This window comes from Abramis brama (genome assembly GCF_963993115.1).
Source record: "Abramis brama genome assembly, chromosome: 17".
In the NCBI taxonomy this organism is placed as follows: Eukaryota; Metazoa; Chordata; class Actinopteri; order Cypriniformes; family Leuciscidae; genus Abramis; species Abramis brama.
Genome location: NC_139979.1, coordinates 9540454 through 9559624, shown reverse-complemented (window position 1 = coordinate 9559624; position 19171 = coordinate 9540454). Strand labels below are relative to the sequence as shown.

The 19171-nt window shown below is 38.1% G+C and overlaps 1 protein-coding gene and 1 long non-coding RNA gene across 2 annotated transcripts in view; one reads left to right on the top strand and one right to left on the bottom strand.

The window, feature by feature from the left end:
- Positions 1-10283: 10283 nt before the first annotated feature.
- tmem74 (transmembrane protein 74) lies at positions 10284-13310 on the bottom strand. The gene is made up of 2 exons (XM_084090123.1): positions 13241-13310; positions 10284-12086 (listed from the first exon to the last, which is right to left on the bottom strand). The coding sequence occupies exon 2, from the start codon at positions 12025-12027 to the stop codon at positions 11179-11181; it is 849 nt and encodes a 282-aa protein (XP_083946249.1). The 5' UTR covers positions 12028-12086; positions 13241-13310; the 3' UTR covers positions 10284-11178.
- Positions 13311-14394: 1084 nt separating this feature from the next.
- The window catches only part of LOC311067075, a 32164-nt gene continuing 27387 nt past the window's right edge, over positions 14395-19171 (top strand). The window contains exons 1-2 of the long non-coding RNA XR_014603178.1: positions 14395-14530; positions 14765-14846. This is a non-coding gene — a long non-coding RNA (uncharacterized lncRNA). The remainder of the gene's footprint in view (positions 14531-14764; positions 14847-19171) is intronic.

The window sequence follows — 19171 nt, the reverse complement described above, 5'->3', positions numbered from 1 at the left end:
TGTGGACACTGGATAGTTCATTCATGGCACAATGTTTCTTCCAGGTTTCCACGTCAGCGCTGTTTGATCCGTTAATAACAGAGACATGTGAATGTTTCTCACTAGATCTCGCAGCGATGTTATTACTTCTGTGGCGAATTCAAATGCTTTCTTTACTGGATCTCTTATTAGCGCTGTGTAGTAACAGTGTCGCATGATCACGATCGGCTCGCGCTGCACTGTTCCAAACTGATAAACGTTCCTTCAACCACACAATAACGAGCAGTTTCGTTCCTCTTCGTTTGCCATTTGATGTTGGGCAATGTTGTGGTCGCGCCGGCGTCTCTTACATTATGAGCGCGCTTGCATTATAATGTTTCGCTCGCTCAAAAGCCATGATATCTCTCGCGGACAAACTAAAATCGCGCGCACGCGTTCCTACTTCCTAGCTCATTTTCTCATGGGCGGGAAATATTCTCTGGGCGGGCAAAGAAAGGGGAGGTAACATTTCTCCTTATAACGTCATAATGAGGAGATTCAAGATCCGTCCAAGCTTCCATTTTCTCAAAGACAGAGAAAGATAGCAAAAAATCGATTTACACCGATTAAAATTTCTAGAAACTTGGGGACCATATACAGTCTATAGGGGAACTCATATTAATGTTAAAAAACCTCAGAAAGTGAAAATTTCATGTCATGGGACCTTTAATACAAGCCTGCTGTAGCAGACCCCGTCCGAATGATGACCAAAATATACTGATGAGTTCAATTTTATTGTACCTCACACAAAAGAAGAATCCTTAGTTTTACTCCAGAAAATCACAGTAAGAGCCGAATAAACACAGTATATAAGTATAAACTCTCTCTCTCTCCCTTTCATTATCATGGAACATACACAGCGAAATACACAAAACACTCGTTAGTACTAACAGTAAACAAATATATACACACCTTTTACAGTGGGTGCTTAATCAACTGGTAAACTGTATATCCACGACTGGATGAGCTGTCATAAAGTGCGCACTCTCACTTTCATTTTTGCCGTGATCAGTAACGTTAGGCCCGTCGCTCCGGAGACTGTAAGCTGGATCACGAACAGTACAGATCCATCCTCGAGTAACAACGAGAGTAAATGAAGACTGCTAAGTTCATTCTTACATCCAACAACAAAACTTACATCCAACAACTACAGTTGCTCCAGCATGGAAACAATGGCGGACTGTGTCCAGCTCACTCAGGGCGGGTCTAGGCTCAAACTGCAGTGTCAATCAACAGTCGTGGGAGGGGCCTGTGTAAAGTGACGTCACATTGCCCCGAATCTGAGAACAGCTCGTTCTGAAACAGTGCTTATGATTTATGGGGATTTTAAAAAAAGCACTTGGTGGATTTTTATCACTATAGGGTGGTTGTGTACACACACTGCCAACACAAATTTATGTTCAAACACCATGTAAAAGTGAATTTTGCATAATAGGTGCCCTTTAAAGGGATAGTTCACCCAAAAATGAAAATATTCCCCTTACAAAGAGCTGTAAGTTGTAATATCTCTGTGTTTGATTTACTATAAAAGCCTGGCTAATAAGAATCATTTGTTAGCGAATTAGAACATTCTGGTGTCGCTGTATGTTTTTGAATCACTAAAACGAACTGTTTTTTTTTGTCATTGGTCCTGCTTTAGGCAAAAAACAGTATGTATACGAATTCATAGTATTCGTAAAACAGTAGGCGAAAAGTACCCGGGTGACCTATACTTCCAGTGAGATTCTGAAGCGTGCATTCACTGGACACTTTACTATCCCATCAGGCCATGGGAAAGAATTTGTTAATGGCAGCGAAGCGACACAATTGACGCCGTAGGTCACATGACAGTGACAACATGGTGGATAGTATACATCAAAATGTCATTCATACAACACAATTCACACTATGTAGAACATATATTTTGTAATGGTCACAAAGTAAGTCTCAAAACAAATGTAGTGCCTAGTGCCTACTATACAGTAGGCTATTTGATTTCAACACAGCGATGGTGTTGTGGTGTTGACTACAGTGTTCCATTCAAATTCGAGATCTGTTGCCGTCCCAGTCCAGACCAATAGTTTTTGCAATTATTGGTATATCTGTTAGGATGAACATAGAGAGAATTGGGAGGATATGATTGAGCGGTCTTGCAAGTAAGATTCAAACTAACATTGCCTGAATGGGCTGACCACTTGGCCAAGACTCCAATTACATTATTGACATTCATATGCCAGTGGCAGTGAATTTAGTCTCTTCTCACACATATTAAGTCCTTTAGAGTTTATGGTGCCCTTGCAGACTGGAGAAGACAGGACCGAGCTGGTTTAAACACTCATTTGACCTACACTTGTGTTTGCATGACTCGTTAAATATCCCACCTGCATTCGTCAGCCATCATATCCACCCACTGTTCAAAGTGAGAGGAACGAAGTGTCCTGTCTGCCCCCTGCCGTTTCCTCCTCTCCTCCGTCGGGCGGCCGTTGGGGGGGTACAGCACGCCATTGGTGTATAATGCAATTTGGTTGATTAAAAGAAAACATTAAAGCACTACCTTATTGAATTTGACGGCACGTACAGAACCGGATCTTTGCTGGCCACTCTCTTTTATTGGCTGGGATAAAGGGGATCACGTCATCCTCATCCTTCCCAACACACACACACAAATCTCAAGCCTCAGACAAACCGTAGCTAAGAGGACGTCGGTCAGGACGGAGATTTGTTTAGCTCGCCCAACCCTTCCGTCGCAAACTGAACTTCTGCCAACCATGATTCAACAGAACCCTCCGGTCGGACAACTGAGGGAGTCCTTTTATTTATCTCGAAACAAGGCCAGTGACTTATAGCCTCTACTCTTTGCTTTCTCACCTCAGTGACTCATTCATTGTTCAGCTTGTTCCAGACTCTCTTAGAACAATGAAAGAGAGATGGTCTAAACACCAAACACCTGTCAATTCACTCCATAGTGAATTCCCTCTTCCATTCGTCTGATTTATCATCCGTACGGTCTCGAGAGCAATCCCCATCAAACACTCTCAAAGCTCTATGTCAGTGACGGGACTCTTCTGGGAGTGATGCGGCACATCAGACCAGCTGTACTAACCAATAACAACTGAGACTTAGTAGGGATTTGCATTAAGCTCACGCTGTCAATCAAAAACAGACTTGTTTTCTTCTTCAGTTGAGCTCTGGTAGACATAGACACATGAAATAGCATTCCCAATGTCATTTTTCAGCAATATCACAGAGATGATATTCCCTGCTAATTGACTGAGACAAAGTCTGCCTTGCATTAATTTAGGTTAATAATTGGATTTCATCCATCCATCTTCCAAGTCCAATGCAGGGTTGTGGAGCCTAGAATTGGATTTCAGTTATTATTATATTTTATTATATAATGGAAAATGTGTGCATGTAGAAGCTTGGTGGAGCATTTATCCTATAGTGTACGGATATGAATAGCTAATGGGCAATTTGAGTAAATTATTACTTGATTAATTAATTGGTCATGTCGCAGACAGGTCATGTTCATGCAATTTCATCTTAGCTGTGGTAATGGAATCTTTTTCTAGCTACATTAAATTCAAAGGGATAGTTCACCAAAAAAACAAAGTACATTCTGTTTACACACCTTGTTATCATTCCAAAAATGCATGACTTTATTTATGTTTAAGAATGTTTCTCTTGTTTTCTACACAAAGAACCACATTACAGGGGCTTTCAAACAAAGACAAACTGATTTATTGTTGTCGAACCTGTTTTGATGGAAATAAGGTCACAAATAGGATTTGAGAGTTATAGCAAAAGGCAAAATTTGCATTGCTCTGAACATCTCATTTAGTCTTCCACTGAAGAAAGAAAGTCATTCAGGTTTGGAAAAGACACATGCTGATAGCAGCTGGCTGTTGCAGATAGTCTCCTCAAAGTGTCCCATTGTTATATACAATAGTCACTACAGCTGATATTCAGAAGCTTGAGGGGAGGAGAAAGAATACAGCGTCAATTAGGAAAAATCAGAAAAGGTAATTCCCGTTTCCAGACAATAGTTTATCAATGATATCTTTTCTGTCACTTTCAGCTGAGTTATTGTTTTACTGGCTTCGTTTATGTAGAGCATATGTTTGCACGTACATTCTTTCTCTTCCTCTGGAGATCATGGAAGAGTCTCCGTGTTTGAGCAAGGCGAAGTTGGGAAGATAGACAGAGATGCATGCACACATGCATTTAATATTTATTAATTAAGATAGACAGAGATTGAGTGTTGTGATATGTACGCATGCATTTAATATTTATTATTTATTTAAAAACATATTTTTTAAAGATCCACATAAAACATCAAAAATGACTTCAAATTCACAAACTGAATGCATGTTTATCATACACTAAAAATGCTGGGTTGTTTCAACCCATGCTTGGGTCAAATATAGACAAACCCAACAGTTGGGTTTAAACTTATTTATGGGTTTGTCCATAGGCTATGTGACCCAAACATGGGTTGAAACAAACAACCCAGCATTTTTTATTATTATTATTTTTTTTAATAACTCAAAAGATCTAGACAAATGTGTGTCTATGTGTGTATTTTTGAGTAATATTACAAAACACACAATCTGTCAGTTGTTCTGCTCCTGTGTTTACAGTAGCCACAATCAGGGCCAGAGAGTGCGGAGTCCGGCTCCAAGGTTAAGAGTGATGACAGCGAACAGCATCAGGTCTCGGTGCAGCTGAGAAACCCGAGAACGGCCCAGATACGATCGTTCGCCAGTGATTCCCGCAAACGGTCCTCTCCACTCCACAGATAGCCGAGGGGGAGGAGGAGGAGGAGGAGGAGGAGGAGGAGGAGGAGGAGGAGGAGGGGGAGGAGGAGGAGGAGGAAGAGGAAGAGAGGCTACAGGCCTGAGCGAGATCACACCAGGGCATCACGCACCTTGTCAACATCACCACTAAATAAAACATGACGCAGCACTCATTCTTGACACGATGCGCGAGCGCGACATGCAAACAAAAGGTCCTTGCGATTTTTTGATCCTTGATCCTTGCGATACGCGAGAGGAAACCCTCGTTCCACACGCCTGCTGGTCTCTTTACCCTTTAACAGCTATTGACATGAATAAATAATTCAACTCTTTGTTTGTTGCCCTACTGAGGGTTCTTGGGGAAGAGAGAAACACTTGATGCACAAGCGATCCTAAATAAACCCGAGCACCGAGATGCGAGGTCAGGTCAACTCCACATGCATACATACATGCATGTGTTTGTGTTTTATAACAAGATCAGCGAGAGAAAGAGGTTGTCGTGCAGTTCCATGGGCTACGTGTAATGAGGCTGTTTTACACATGCATAAGCGGGAAGCGTTTAAAGCTGTTTGTTTGCATTGGCTATGTCTCATGGGTTAAAATAGGTTAAAATGTGGTAAACTTGCTTGCGAAACTGAATTCTTTCAAAAAATTCACTAATCTAAAATCTGCTATCGCAGAGTTCACCACATGGGAGCGAAATGAAAAAGAAAGAAAAAAGTCTGTAAACTGATAACAGAGAGGATCGGATACCACCATGCAATTTATGAAATCAAATAAACTGTGAATCTAGGGTAAGATATGGATCGAGCACTCAGTTTATGCAGATCTAAAGGTGCCACCTCCTGGTCGTTAGTGGAAACTACATTAAGAAAACGAGGTAAGCTTTATTTGACTGTTTTAACAATGAGGTCCTGTTATATAATCTCAAAATGACCTTAATTTAGAATTAAACTGACCCTAAGATATTTTTTGCTTGACAAAAATGTATTGTCCAATGTGTAGTATGTGCAGCATATTTTAGTTTATCTTGTGAATAGTCTGGCTAGAGAGACCAATTCCAGGTTACTTTGATGCTTGCAGGTCCTGTGAAGAAGATAATTTTCACATAACTAAAAAAGAAGAAAACATTTCTTCAAACTCCAGGTAAGAAAGCACAGAGTAAATGAACAGTGTTTTAACTTTAAATTTGAAACTCTGGCCTGCTTGCTGTCTTGTTTGCGTTTGTTTCTTTTTATTTACTCTGCAGCAGATACCAAACGCTCAGTGTAAATGAAATGTGACAAAGGCAATGATTTCCGGATGCTCTGCGAGTTCTCATCAGCGTTGACACCGCAGGGCTTTATTTTCACCTGACTTCGCCTGATCTAAACAGACTATTAGTTTCTTCACAGCTTCCTTTGCCAGGACAGACCACAACGAGCCATTCTGGAGACACCGTTGCAGACCAGCCTCTCCTGCAGACTTGGCATCCTTTAAAAAGCAAGCAGGCTGCACTTTTATAGGCTAGCTTGGACAATGAATCAGTTTAGATGATGACAAATGACACCAGCTAAAGCAGCACATCTGTCCGTAACCATTATTGTATTGCTCAAGTGTGTTTCAGGGTCTAAAAGCTCTACATTTTGCAGAAAGGTTAATCTCTAGCAACACGATTGCACTCCCTCAAACTAAAACTTTAGAAAAGGAGAGCAAAATATTACCTGCACTGTAAAAAAAAAAATTGTTTCAACTTTAAAAAAAGTAAGTTTTGTGCTGCCTTAAAATGTTAAGTTTAGTGACATCTTGGATATTTGAGTTGACTAAACGTAACGTTTTAAGGCAGCACGAACACTTACTTTTTTTAAGTTGAAACAACTTTTTGTTTTACATTGTGGTTGTCTCGGGTTGCTGTCTTACACTGTGTATGGCATATTGTTGGTTTAACTTAAAAAAGTAAGTTACCTGGTTGCCTTAAGATTTTGAGTTAATACAACGGAGATTGATTTAATAAATAGAAACTCAAAATATGATGTTATCTGAACCACATTAAATAAGTTGATTTGACAAAAGCTAAAAAGTTGTGATAACGAATCATGAAAATTATTTATTTTTTTTAACTATTTGGAGGCTTGGATGAATTCTGATTCACTTTTATTTTTTTGTTACAATACTTGGCATTGAAAACCAAAGTCTACATTTGCAAATAAGTGTGCATGCATAAAGAAATGTGACTTTTGCATTTGCAATTGAATCTGGATTGTTTATCCAGGTAGAAACCAAACAGGCCCCTCAGAGATTTCCCGTGGGCTTTTAGAAGCATTCTTATTCCACCTCATAATGACAAATGCTGCAGGCTAATAGAGCTGATGGGAGAAACTAATCTAGGTGCTAACGCAGAGTGCAGGGGAGCATAGTTCCACTTCAGCAAAAGGGCTTAAAGGATTGAATTTACATTACAAAGAGATATCAAGTCTAATGTTAATAAACCTCGGTAAAGCCGTACAAATACCTACATTGTGCTGCTACTAAAAATAATGCTGAGGAAATGCAGCCAAGAGTTGGGGTCAGATCCCTGAGGCTGTCTCAGTGGAAAGCTCTTCTCAGAAATCAATACCACTGGAAATTGTCCACAGGGGTTTCCAAGGGTACCAAGTATCCACACTTCAACTTTCCATCGAATGCTGGAGCATTTCTGTAGGAACAAGTGGCATCCCTGTGCTAGTGGATGGATGAGTGGATGGGACTAGATGACTAAAAGCTTCCAGTGAGGTTAATGTGTTCCATCTTGAGAAGCTGAAGTGTACAACAAACAAATGCACAAAAACGTCTTTATTGGAAATGCTGCAAGTGCTTTAGTTGATTCAATCCTTCCGTAAAATCTGCAGCGCTAAGCGCATTTTCCAGAAAACCCTCATTCTCTTTAATCATGTATGATTTTGGAGAACCCAGGTTTCTAAGAACATATTGCTGATGGAGGCAAGCTGCCATGGATGTCGCATAGATTTGAAGGTGTCCCCTTACATCACAGTGTTGTTTAAAATGGACAGCATTGCTATTTTTAGCTTTCTAACCACTGACATGGAGTTCAGAAACATGATTTATATTACAGGAAATAGGATGCAGAGAGTGGTTCAGGGAACAAATGACTTTATATTTTTATATATACATTTTTGCTTACCGTCGACAAATAAAAAGCAGTCCAAAAATGTCTAAATTGTAAGCTGAACAACCGTTTGTGAAAAATAATGACAGTCCTGCTTTATAGGCTATTTACGGCGCGCACCAAATTGCAATAGAAAGTGTGCGATACTTATGGTTACCTTTATTAGCGCTGACTAATCATACCGTCGACAAATAAAAGGTGTCAACCCTTACAAAAAATAAGTTTATTCAAGTGTGCTATTAGTATAGGCCTACTTCTTTTAAACTAAAATAATAATAAAGTATAGGATACTTTCAGTCTACTTTGTATGTAGCCTTCTCAGAAATATAGGCTACTTAAAATTGCACTTAAGTATTGGCTTACTTGATTTATACTGACAGAAAAGTCTAATATTTGGCCTATACTTGTACACAATCTTTTGATCGAGATAATACTTAAGATATATTAAGTGTTCTAAGTATAGGCTTACTTGACTTATAGTTGTGTAAAATCTTTTGATTGAGTATTAAATAGGCTACTTTTTTCACATAGTTTTACATACTGTGCATCTTATAAACTTACATTGTTTGAAAATATTGATTTATAAAGAAAACAGATATGTTCCTAATTCCGAGTATCTGAATTTTTGTGTAGGCTAGTCCACTGGTAGTGTACAGTAATTTACTTAACTTCCGTTAAGTCCACGAGACCGTAGGGTGTCCCATTTGTCATTTTAGGTCTCAGAAAGGTGCTCGCGAGCGGTCGATTTGCGCCCTCGATGCGCACTTTTGCCGCGCCCGCACTGATGCGAGCTCCGCAGCAAACTTCTTCCCAACAGTCGTTACGTCATAAAAGTGCGGACTCAGAGGAAGACCACGAGTGCTTAGGGTGCCATTTGGGACAGGACCATAGAATACTGCTTACGTAAATGTAAAACAATGCAAATCAAACAGTAAACAGCATAGCATATACATGGTCTAACGTTAGCCTACTGAATGAAATGTCTACCCAGGAAGGGTTAACTACTGTGAAGATTTGGGGGTGTTGATGGACTAATCTAATCCATCTGTATTTTGGTCATCGTTCTGAATGGTCCGAGTCTTTGACAAAAATGCGTTTTTCTCAACTTTTTGTTTAAAATGTTTTTTTAGTGTTGATAAAAAAGGACGCGCGAAGCTGGAATATAATGGAAAGAGTTAGTAGCCTATATTTCAAGTATAAACAATTAATACCTAAATAGGAACATAGTAGTAGTAGTAGTATGCAAAAAAGAAAACTGTTTTAGTATGATGTTATGTTCACTTAAAGAAAACTTACATTTATACTTACATTACTAACAGCATTATACTAAACTAGTAGTTTAAGTTTATTGAGTTAGTAGTATACTTCAAATTGTAGTTTCATAAACTAAAAATGTACAAGTATTTGACAAGTAAACTACCACTACCTATAAGTTCACTTGTAGTATAGACTAGTTGCAGTATAAATGAAAAACTTGATTGTAAACTAGTTGTGTACTCACAGTTTACTACTGTTACACTTAAAGTATACTTAAAGGTATACTTTTATACACTTAAAAAGTGGGCCAATTTAGTCCCAAGTAGTATTGAAAAAGTACACTTACAAGTATACTTCTAGTATACTTACTACACAAAGTATACTTAAAAATATACTTGAACTTTACTAAAGTATACTTAATAAAATGAACTTGAAGTATTCTTATTTTTTGTGAGGGAATAATGTATAAATGACAAGTTAAACATTCGTTGAAAAATAACAACAGTCATACTGCGATAGAAACCATACACCTCAGGTGACTTATTAGCGTCTATTTTGTGATCAGTATGTGCTCTGACTTACTAATTTTAATAACTGTTCCGTTTACATGCTGCCTTCAAAATAAATTCTATTAACATTTTTCATTCCCCTTTGAGACAGCCGGTAGAACCGTCCTAGATAATGTGGGCAATTACCAGTGACTCATTAGGCCTTTCTAAAATTTAGATATTACTCATTGCGAGGAAGATGTTATGAGCAGACTAATTTTCCAGTAAAATCAAAACATTTATTATTTAACAATCAGTTACAAGCTTACACGTTACTTTTATATTGATAACAAACGTGAAGCATCTACACTGGTTTAAGACACAGAAAGTTTATATAATGTTAAAATATTTGCAGGAAAAGGCCTTTTTTTTTCTTTTTTTTTTGTCGTTGTGATGCAATGCAACCCTAGAAAGATGCACAAAACCAGTTCAGAGTCAGACAGCCAACTCATGATAATAAATTCAGGTGAAGTGGTCACGCTTATTGCTATCAAATAGCTACATACCAATGATTTATCACAAGCAATGAAACACAAAATCAAGAATAATATAATTTTATTTTCATACCAGAGTGAGTCAGTTATGAGTTTTATGAACTGTCATTTATCATCAGAGTATGCACTGATAGAGATAAATAGATTGTATGTTTTTTTTCAATTGTGTCAATACTATAGGTTCAGCTGTGTATATGAGTCAGTGAAGATACAGGAGTTATGCTTTGCTCTCTCAGAGAGATGGATTTAAATTTCCAAAAGATGGCAAATCATTGTGTGGCAGCTTCCTCCATTAAATATTTATAAAATATTTTAGTGCTGGGGGGGCGGGGGGGATATTAGATTTCTGCATGGCTCGTTCCACACATGAACTAACAAGGACAATGTGAGAAAATAATGGCAAAAAACATCCCAAAAATACATTTTAGCAGTGCTGCAAAGGACAATGCTTTTTGAGCATCTAAATGCACCGAAGTGCTCCAAACCAGAGACTGTAGCGCTCGATCACTCCATACCATGATGAAATGGATGAAGTGAAATATTTCGAGTAAGAGTAAGAAAGAGGCAGTGGGATTGTCAGTATTAGCAGCAGGATTCTGTACAACCGGACTCATTTCTTTAGCTAAATCAGCTTTAGTTCTCACATTTTCAGCTTGGAGATTAAGAGTTTGAATACTATCAGCAACTTCATTTAACTTGCTGCCACACAACCTGAAGTTTGGTCTGTTTATCCAAAAAGCAAGTTGCTTTATGACAAATGTTATCATGCTGTATATTTCTGGAGCCTGAGAAATCTGTTACGTGATACTAGGTTTTTCTGCATCAGTAAGCAACTGTCACTGATTCAAGGTAAAAAAAAAAACACCACTTTTGGCCATGCTGGAAAGGTCCACGTTATGTTGGCAGTCCAATAGAGATGAATGGAGAACTGGAGAAAAGAGTCAACTAATGGCATTGGCATTGCCATTCTCCTCCTCGACCAAACTATGTGGTGGCGATGAGCGGCTGGGGCTCGATCTTGTTCTTAAATTAATCGAACCGTAGAGCTTTGCGGAGTGCTTGGAATAGGCAAAGGCTTTCCTTCTGTACATCTCACCCTTCCATATGGAAATCATTAGCAGAGTGGACAGCACCACTCCGCCTAAAGTGAGAAGGCAAAGGCCTGCGATGACACACCTGTCCAGGTGCGCGCCTATCCTGGCGCTCTCGTTCTCCAGTCTTTCCATTTCGCGTGCGGAGACATTGTCGGGGTTCACTCTGACGTCACGAGGGACCGTGTACGATATGATCACCAGCGAGATCCCGGTGATAAGGAACGTGACTGCGCTGATGAACCCGTAATCCATGGATTTCCCCGAACTCTCCGAGCTGAGATCGAAGTCAGACATCAGCGACAACTCCTGGAGGCCCTCGGGACGGATTTCGCTGGAGGAGTCATGGAGCGAAGATGCACGTCGAACACTTTTCTCGCTCGTGTCCGGGGTGGCCAACCGGAGATTGACGTTTTCATCAATGTAGGTGAACGAGGTCTCCAGCTCCTCGTCGCAGCACACCCTGACCTTCTCTGCGGGATGATGGCGGTGCTGGCCATGTTGTCCTCTGAGAGGAGCCGTCCTTGGTGCTGAATTACACTGTCCCTCACAGGCAGGCACCTTCACAGTGGGAGAAGCTTCTTCCACCGAACTGTTTAGCCTGTGAACATGAAGAGGGCTAGAAGACCAATCCAGTACCCCAGGGGGATCGGGTCTTGCCCGTCTATTATCTATGTAGAGTAACTCCACCGAGGCCATCAGATCCACTCCCACGGATCACTCTGACTTCCTGCTGCATCAAGCCATCCACACTATACCTGTAAATGCAAATTACAATAATTAAGATGAGAAATCAATTCACAAAATCTATCCTAGTGAAAGGATTTTTTCAAATAATACCAATTATTTGTACATTTAAATGGATGATAGCCAATATGAAGAACACATTTTTTGTTATATTTCAACTTTTGAAACAATGATAACTAAATAGCATATTACTATAAAAAATATTCATTAAGAATGTTTTAATAATAACAGTTTAATATTGCGCATGGCCATGTATTTTAACTTCGTTGCATGCTATTACAGTTAAAATTCATATTAACTCTTGACAAACTATATAACTATCATCACATACTATGTGACAAGCATTTTTGTAACACACCTCGCTTGTGCTCACAACTGTGACTCATGGGTACTATTTACTACTCTAAACCATTTATGTAGCCTACACTACGGGTTAGCAACAGTTAATGACTGTATTTGAACGAAATCCTTCGTCTCTTTAATGAAAGACGATTAAAGTTACTGATTAGTCCTACTGCTTCAATATCCAATTAGCAAAGCAATCCGTATAAAACCCAAGATAAGCTATAAGTCCCTTTTAAACGCACGACTTAACGGCCGATGGGGATATAGGGATATAGATACGTCACAGTAAAGATCGATATCATCTTTTTTTTTTCTTTTTTTTTTACAGCCGATATCAGTACATATACTTTTACATGTAGCCTAAATGTTTGAATAACCAATATTTATATTATTTTAATTTGTCATTTAATTTATGCAAATTTGTTTTGAAATCTATCTAAATAAAATTTCATCTTTAGAATTATTATTAAAGAAAAAAATAACCAATAAACTGTAAAAGTGCGAATATCAGTATAAAAATGTGTCAAACTGATTATTGGTCTATATAGTCGAAATAAAGTCATCAACAAATCATCACATCTGCAATAGCTAAAACGTTACACTGTTCACGCAATAAACATGATTTAAAACGGACATATATGCTATACAGTAGTTTTGGCACGTGTCCATCAGGCTGCATCGTTACACTCATCAATAGGTCATACAATATCCCATAGAGAAAGCGACACAAACAGGACACATTTTCCATCTCGCTATATTTAACGTTAGACGCATATCACACATTGTTTGTTTGCTATAATCAATTGTTTTTTGTTAATACCTTCTCGTCTGATGAACATTTTGGCCTCCCGGCTTCTGCACTCCACCGTTCTCCCTCCCACGCTCCGTTTTAAAGATGAACTGAGCTCTTCATAGCGAAATTACTAATTCTACTATGGCAAAGGACCTTTCATGAATATTCATTAGGTAGAGTGACGTTTCTCGGTAATCTTCCAATTGGGAAGTGTTTGAGTATGAATATAAATAAGATTGTGCTGACGTCCCTTAGTTACCGTCTTATAGCGAACGCTTGGCTGTTGAATTTCAATTAGGTGCTGCAGACGTTCCTTGCTAACGTTCCAATGGCGAAGCAAACCGGTCATGAATATTAACAACCAAGTCTTCGCCATAGTAAGATTCGTAAATTTTCTTCCGGTATCTACGCCTCGCAGTTTTGCATCATTCTTGCCGTGTCAAGTAAATCATAACAGGTTTAAAATTGTATTGGAACCATGGGAAATCAGGTTCTCGGAAGCGAATAGTAATTATCACCACCATGACGGAAACTACAGCCTGGGGACATTTTCTACTACGACCAGTAAGAGTCAGCGGCTGTGCTAAACCACACCTATTCTACACCATCTGCTCTGTGGTCCTTTAAAAGCTTGAAAGATTGCTAGTCAGTTTGAGCAAGGTTTATGTAATCTATTTTTAATCTGCCACAACCAGCCCATATCAGCTCATATTCTTCTAAATGACCTTATAAACAATACGTTTACACAATGTGTTCACATCATGTTGAGATTTAGGCTATTTCAAACATTCTCAAGGCGTAGTCAGAAATAACCCCTAATCAGCAGTTCTCCTCCCCTTGACAACAAACAATCAATTTTATTTCAACAGATACGTGCTATTGTGTTCACCAATACAATTGGATGACTTCGGATCAAGGCCAGGCAAGTTCCTATGTAACAGATGAGTCTGCAGAGAAGTGGGGCTTACTCAGCCACAGATTAATGTCCCAGGCTGGTGGAGGCTCAGCTCAGGGAGTATGAGGTGCACAGTCATGAATTCCCATCTGTCACTGCTGGCGTTATGAACATAGGTGGAGTAGCTGTATGCTCCAGTCAGTTTGGACTATTTTCAACAGGACGGAAGTCTCAGAAGGATGCACAGCTTATTTTGCTGCACACCCCTCTGAGATTTCCATACCGTCAGCGGCCAGCTGAGCCAATCCGGCATGCATTGCCAAGGACAAAATTGAGTTTCAGAGCCTTGGGTATCAACCGTCACCTTGGAATATAGAAGCACGCTGTGGCTCGTCAGTCTATCCTCATGGTGTTTGGACCAGGTGATTACACAGGCATAGAGTGACACGTAGCCAGCTGCTAAATAACATCACACACCAGCTACAAACCTGCAGTCACATAGCTTTGCTCATGCATCTCTATTAAATAAAGGCAAAATTAAAGGTTAAAAAGCCCTAAATAAAATGTAATGATCGTTTATAAACTGAAAAAAATCACATTTGAATGAAATTTTAGAGTGGAACAGAACAAGTGTAAAGTTTGGTTCTTTGCTTTAGGGACCTGCAAGGCAGTGTGTTTCTCAGAACCAAGAGTGTGAAACCAGGTGATGGCGCTTGTCTGACAGTCTCTGCCACTGAGGTTAGTATCGTCACCCCCTTCAGCCTCAAGAAGAAATTAACTTGGAATATAAATCGACCTGTGTACCTGTTGACCTATATTAGTCCAGGTGTGCATGTTATGCAAACACAAATCTTAAGTCTCATATGCTAAACAAGGCTGCATTTATTTAATCAAAAATAAAGACAGTAATAAGGTGAATTATTAGTATTAGTATTTAATTCAGATCAAAAATACAGTCAAATCTGTTATATTATGAAATGCCATTACAATTTAAAATAACTTTTTATTTTAATATATTTTAAAATGTAATTTAGTCGTGGCAAAGCTGAATTTTCAGCATCATTACTCCAGTCTTCAGTGTCCTTCAGTGTCCATGATCCTTCAGAAATCATTCTCATATGCTGATTTGATGCTCAAGAAACATTTAATATTATTATCAGTCCTGTTCTGGTTCTGCTGTCCAATTTTTTTGGGAAACCATTATTACTTTGATGAATCTAAAGTTCAAATGAAGAACTTTTTTTTTTTGTAGCAATGTAAAAAGTCTTTACTTTGATATTCTTTTGATCAATGTATGCATCCGTACCGAATAAAAGTATTAATTTCTTTAAAAATAAATCTTACTGACCCAAACTTTAAAAACTTGTGTATTGCATGTATAGGACATAAGCACTCTAAACTATGAGAGAACTAACTTTGATAAAAAAAAAAGTTATACCCGGCATTGTTGACAATTTTGTAATGCTGGAGGACACTTAGATCTTTATTGGCCTTTATGTGTCTTTGTGAAAAATACAGACAAGGTAAGCAAATCCAAGTAGGTAGGGAAGGAAGGAGCTGTCCTTGGTCCTGATAACTGAGTGAAGACTGAAATCAGTGCTGTCCACAGAGCTACACGTCACATGTCATGTGATCCAAGGTCACATGTTATGCGATCCAGGAGTTGAGCATATCAGGCTATATTTAGAATAGAATAGTACTTAATGAATACAGTGCAGAAGTATGCTACATTGTCACATGACCTCCAGTGTTGTAATTGTTAACTAACACTAAACCTTTTAAATTGATTTCATTAATTGAAATAAAGCTGAAATAAAATGTTGTATAAATATTAGATCAACTTAAACCAAAAATAATATATATAAACTGAAGCTATTAAAAACCAGTAAAAATTACAAAAGCACATAACAAAATTATGAAAGCTTGAACTAAAATTAAAATGAAATCTAAAAATAAAGTCTAATCCAAAAGATTATATATTAATAAATAATATAATAATTATAATTATATATTTTATGCAATTTTGCATTAAAAAATGACAACATTTTGCAGTCAGATGATTAAATTAGTCAATAAAAATAAAAGTCAAAGAGAAATCGCTGATATACCGGTTCATTCATCACGTAAATTGAGAGAACATTGTATTGTGGGGCAAGTATGTGCCTACAGAAACAGTGAGCACAGTATTATGCTGCAGCAGTAAAGAATATGGTAGTATGCTATTCTGAATAAAGCCTCGGATAAGGAGGTGTATATCTGTAAGCTCTTTAAGGACAGGAATATTACTCTGACAAAGACCCATCTAAACTCTTAAGCCTCTTAAATACATTTAAGATATACATTTTAGGGCATGTGGAGAGGGAGCAAAGTGCTGAAAGCAAGAGATGGAGACTCTTACCGAATTACCGACAGCTCTTTTAGTCATTAAACATCTTTGAAGGTCAACAAAAATAGTGACTCACTGGTATCAAAATGTTTTTATTATCATAATATGAGCTCATCCCTGTCCATATAAAATGATAAAAGAGTTGAGAATCTAAACTGTACTTAAATCATGGACAAAGAAGTAGCACCATTGTCCTTGAACAAGGTATTGTGATGCATTTAATTTGATTAAAAAGTTTTGATTGGTCGATGCTGTCACCACCAACTACTACACAATCTCATTTTTCTAAAATGAACTGGCTCTCTTTGAAGCCAATAACAAGAACGCACGGAATGACTAGTTTCACCTCATTGTGTCCACGGCCTTTCGGATGGGAGACATGCAGGGTGAGATGTAGAAACGGGCTCTTGTCATTAGAAAAATGAGATAGTCCTGAGTCGCAGCCAGAAATGTTATTTATTCCTTTGAGATGTCGGCTGCCAAGCTTGGAGTGGTTTGCTGGCATTGAATCTGATTAAAAGCAGAACAACATCTTTGTGTTTTAAATTCGAAAGTTTGCTGAAATCAAATTCAATTAGAGAACGAATGAATCATACAGTCCGGCAGATGATGAATTATTCATTGCATTTCCATAACAAACGATGAAATCACAGCCTTGTCTTTATGAATGCTTGTCACGCTCCCATATTCATAAACTCTTGCTTCTCAGCTTGATTATCTCTTAGATCCCTCACAGTCTTTCTAGAATTTGGGTGATGAACCATTACAGGAAGTTAACTTTGATCAATGCAATATGGTCTCCTTTGTCTCTTTCTTGAGGAGAGATTTGCCAAACAATAGCTTCCAGATTTTATTCATCTCATTATATATACATTTTCTAGCCACAGTTTGAGTTGAGTTGAGATAAAGTGGGAATGAGTTGTTATGGGATTTAAATTAAAATACAGTGTAAAAATCTTCCAAAATGTGTATCTTGATTCTTGATCATAGTTATGTTACAGGAAACAGCATTTTCAGTTGAGGAAACATAACTATTCTGAATCTGTTAAAGGAGGTTTAAGCATTATAACATACTCCTAATAATGAAATGTTAAATGATAATGTGTTTTAGTTGCTTTACATTTCTCTTAATGAATCACGAGAGTAAGAAAGAGTTCTCAAATCTGCAATTTAACACAGTTGGGGACTATTTGTGTGCTCAATCAAAATGTCCACTAGATGGCAGTGCAACACTAATCATACAAATCAGAACGTGAAAAGTCAAACATTTACATAAGGTAATGTGTGATCACCTATATGAAGATAATTTATGGATGCCAATATATTGTTCAAACTCAGCATTATCTATCTATAACTTTAAAACAAATAATAAATCAGAAAATGTGTCACATCTTGCTTCCTTTTTTCTAGCCTCGTGTTTACACTTCCAAAGCTCTAGAACGATTAAACCCCTTACTGAAATGTTGATATTTTTTAAGGTGACCATAATGGATTATGTCTTTATAGCCGTCAGATATCACCCCCTCAGAGTCATAGACTCTACAAATAGACTTGACCTTCGCAAAATGGAAAAAGAGAAATGACTTGTAGCACTTACTGTCTACAATAGATTTCATGATCCAAAATGTAGCCTATAAATAAATAAAAAAGAAACCCTGATCAATCCAGAGGATTTGACAGCTGTAAAGTTCCGTTATTTACTCTTCTCAAGAATATAAAGCAGTCTGTGTCAAGTCTCGAGAGAGCACAAAAGCTGTCAAAAATTATTTAATAATTTTTTGTGACATGAATGAGACTGTCATGCTTTTGATAAAGATTTAACAACACATTAAGAAATAATACTAATCCAAGTATACAAAAGTGCCTCAATCAAACACTAAAAGAAAAACAATTGGACCTTGATGAACTACTTAAAGTCACCATAAAAGTCAAAGCTAACAATTATTTTTTATGGAATATTGCATTGCTAATTTTTATTTATTTATCTGTGCATATATGCAAAGTTCTGTAATGAAACTCTAGATGGCGCAGGCTGACAAGTTCTTAACTCAATCTTTTTGCAATCACATCATTCTCTGATTTGATCCTTCTGTATCAGTAGCCAATGAGCTCGCTGCTCAACCTTCAAATACTTGGTCAGCATTTGCTGTAGCAGTTGCAGTGCGCCTTCAGAAACCCTCCACCTTCCCCAGCTCCACCTGTATAGATCTGCTATGGGTAATTCATGTATGCTATATTGTACAGCAGCAGCATGTCTTACTTGCTCACAGTAGCAAGTCCTGTACATACTCTGCAGCAGCAACAGCAGCAGTGAAGCAGATCTATTCCACCCAGACCAAACATATCAAAGTTGTCATATCCATTACGATGCCAAACACTCAGAGAGTTGTCATGACAGAGCATTCTTCTTTTTTTTTTACAAAGTTCATGTGCCCTCGTAATCTTTAATCAAAATATCTTCCCCTCCCACTTGCATTGTCATCTCCTCTTCTCTGATGACGTGTTTACTGGGGGAAGGGCGGGACTACCTGTCAATCACACAAGATCAACCAATAGCAAACAACAATCCAATCAATTCCCGATGGACAAGATCAAGTCACGCCCCACATTTTTTTCTTTTACAAAAAGCTTCCTCACTCAGATATACATCACAATAGGGAAGAAAAGACTATGGCAA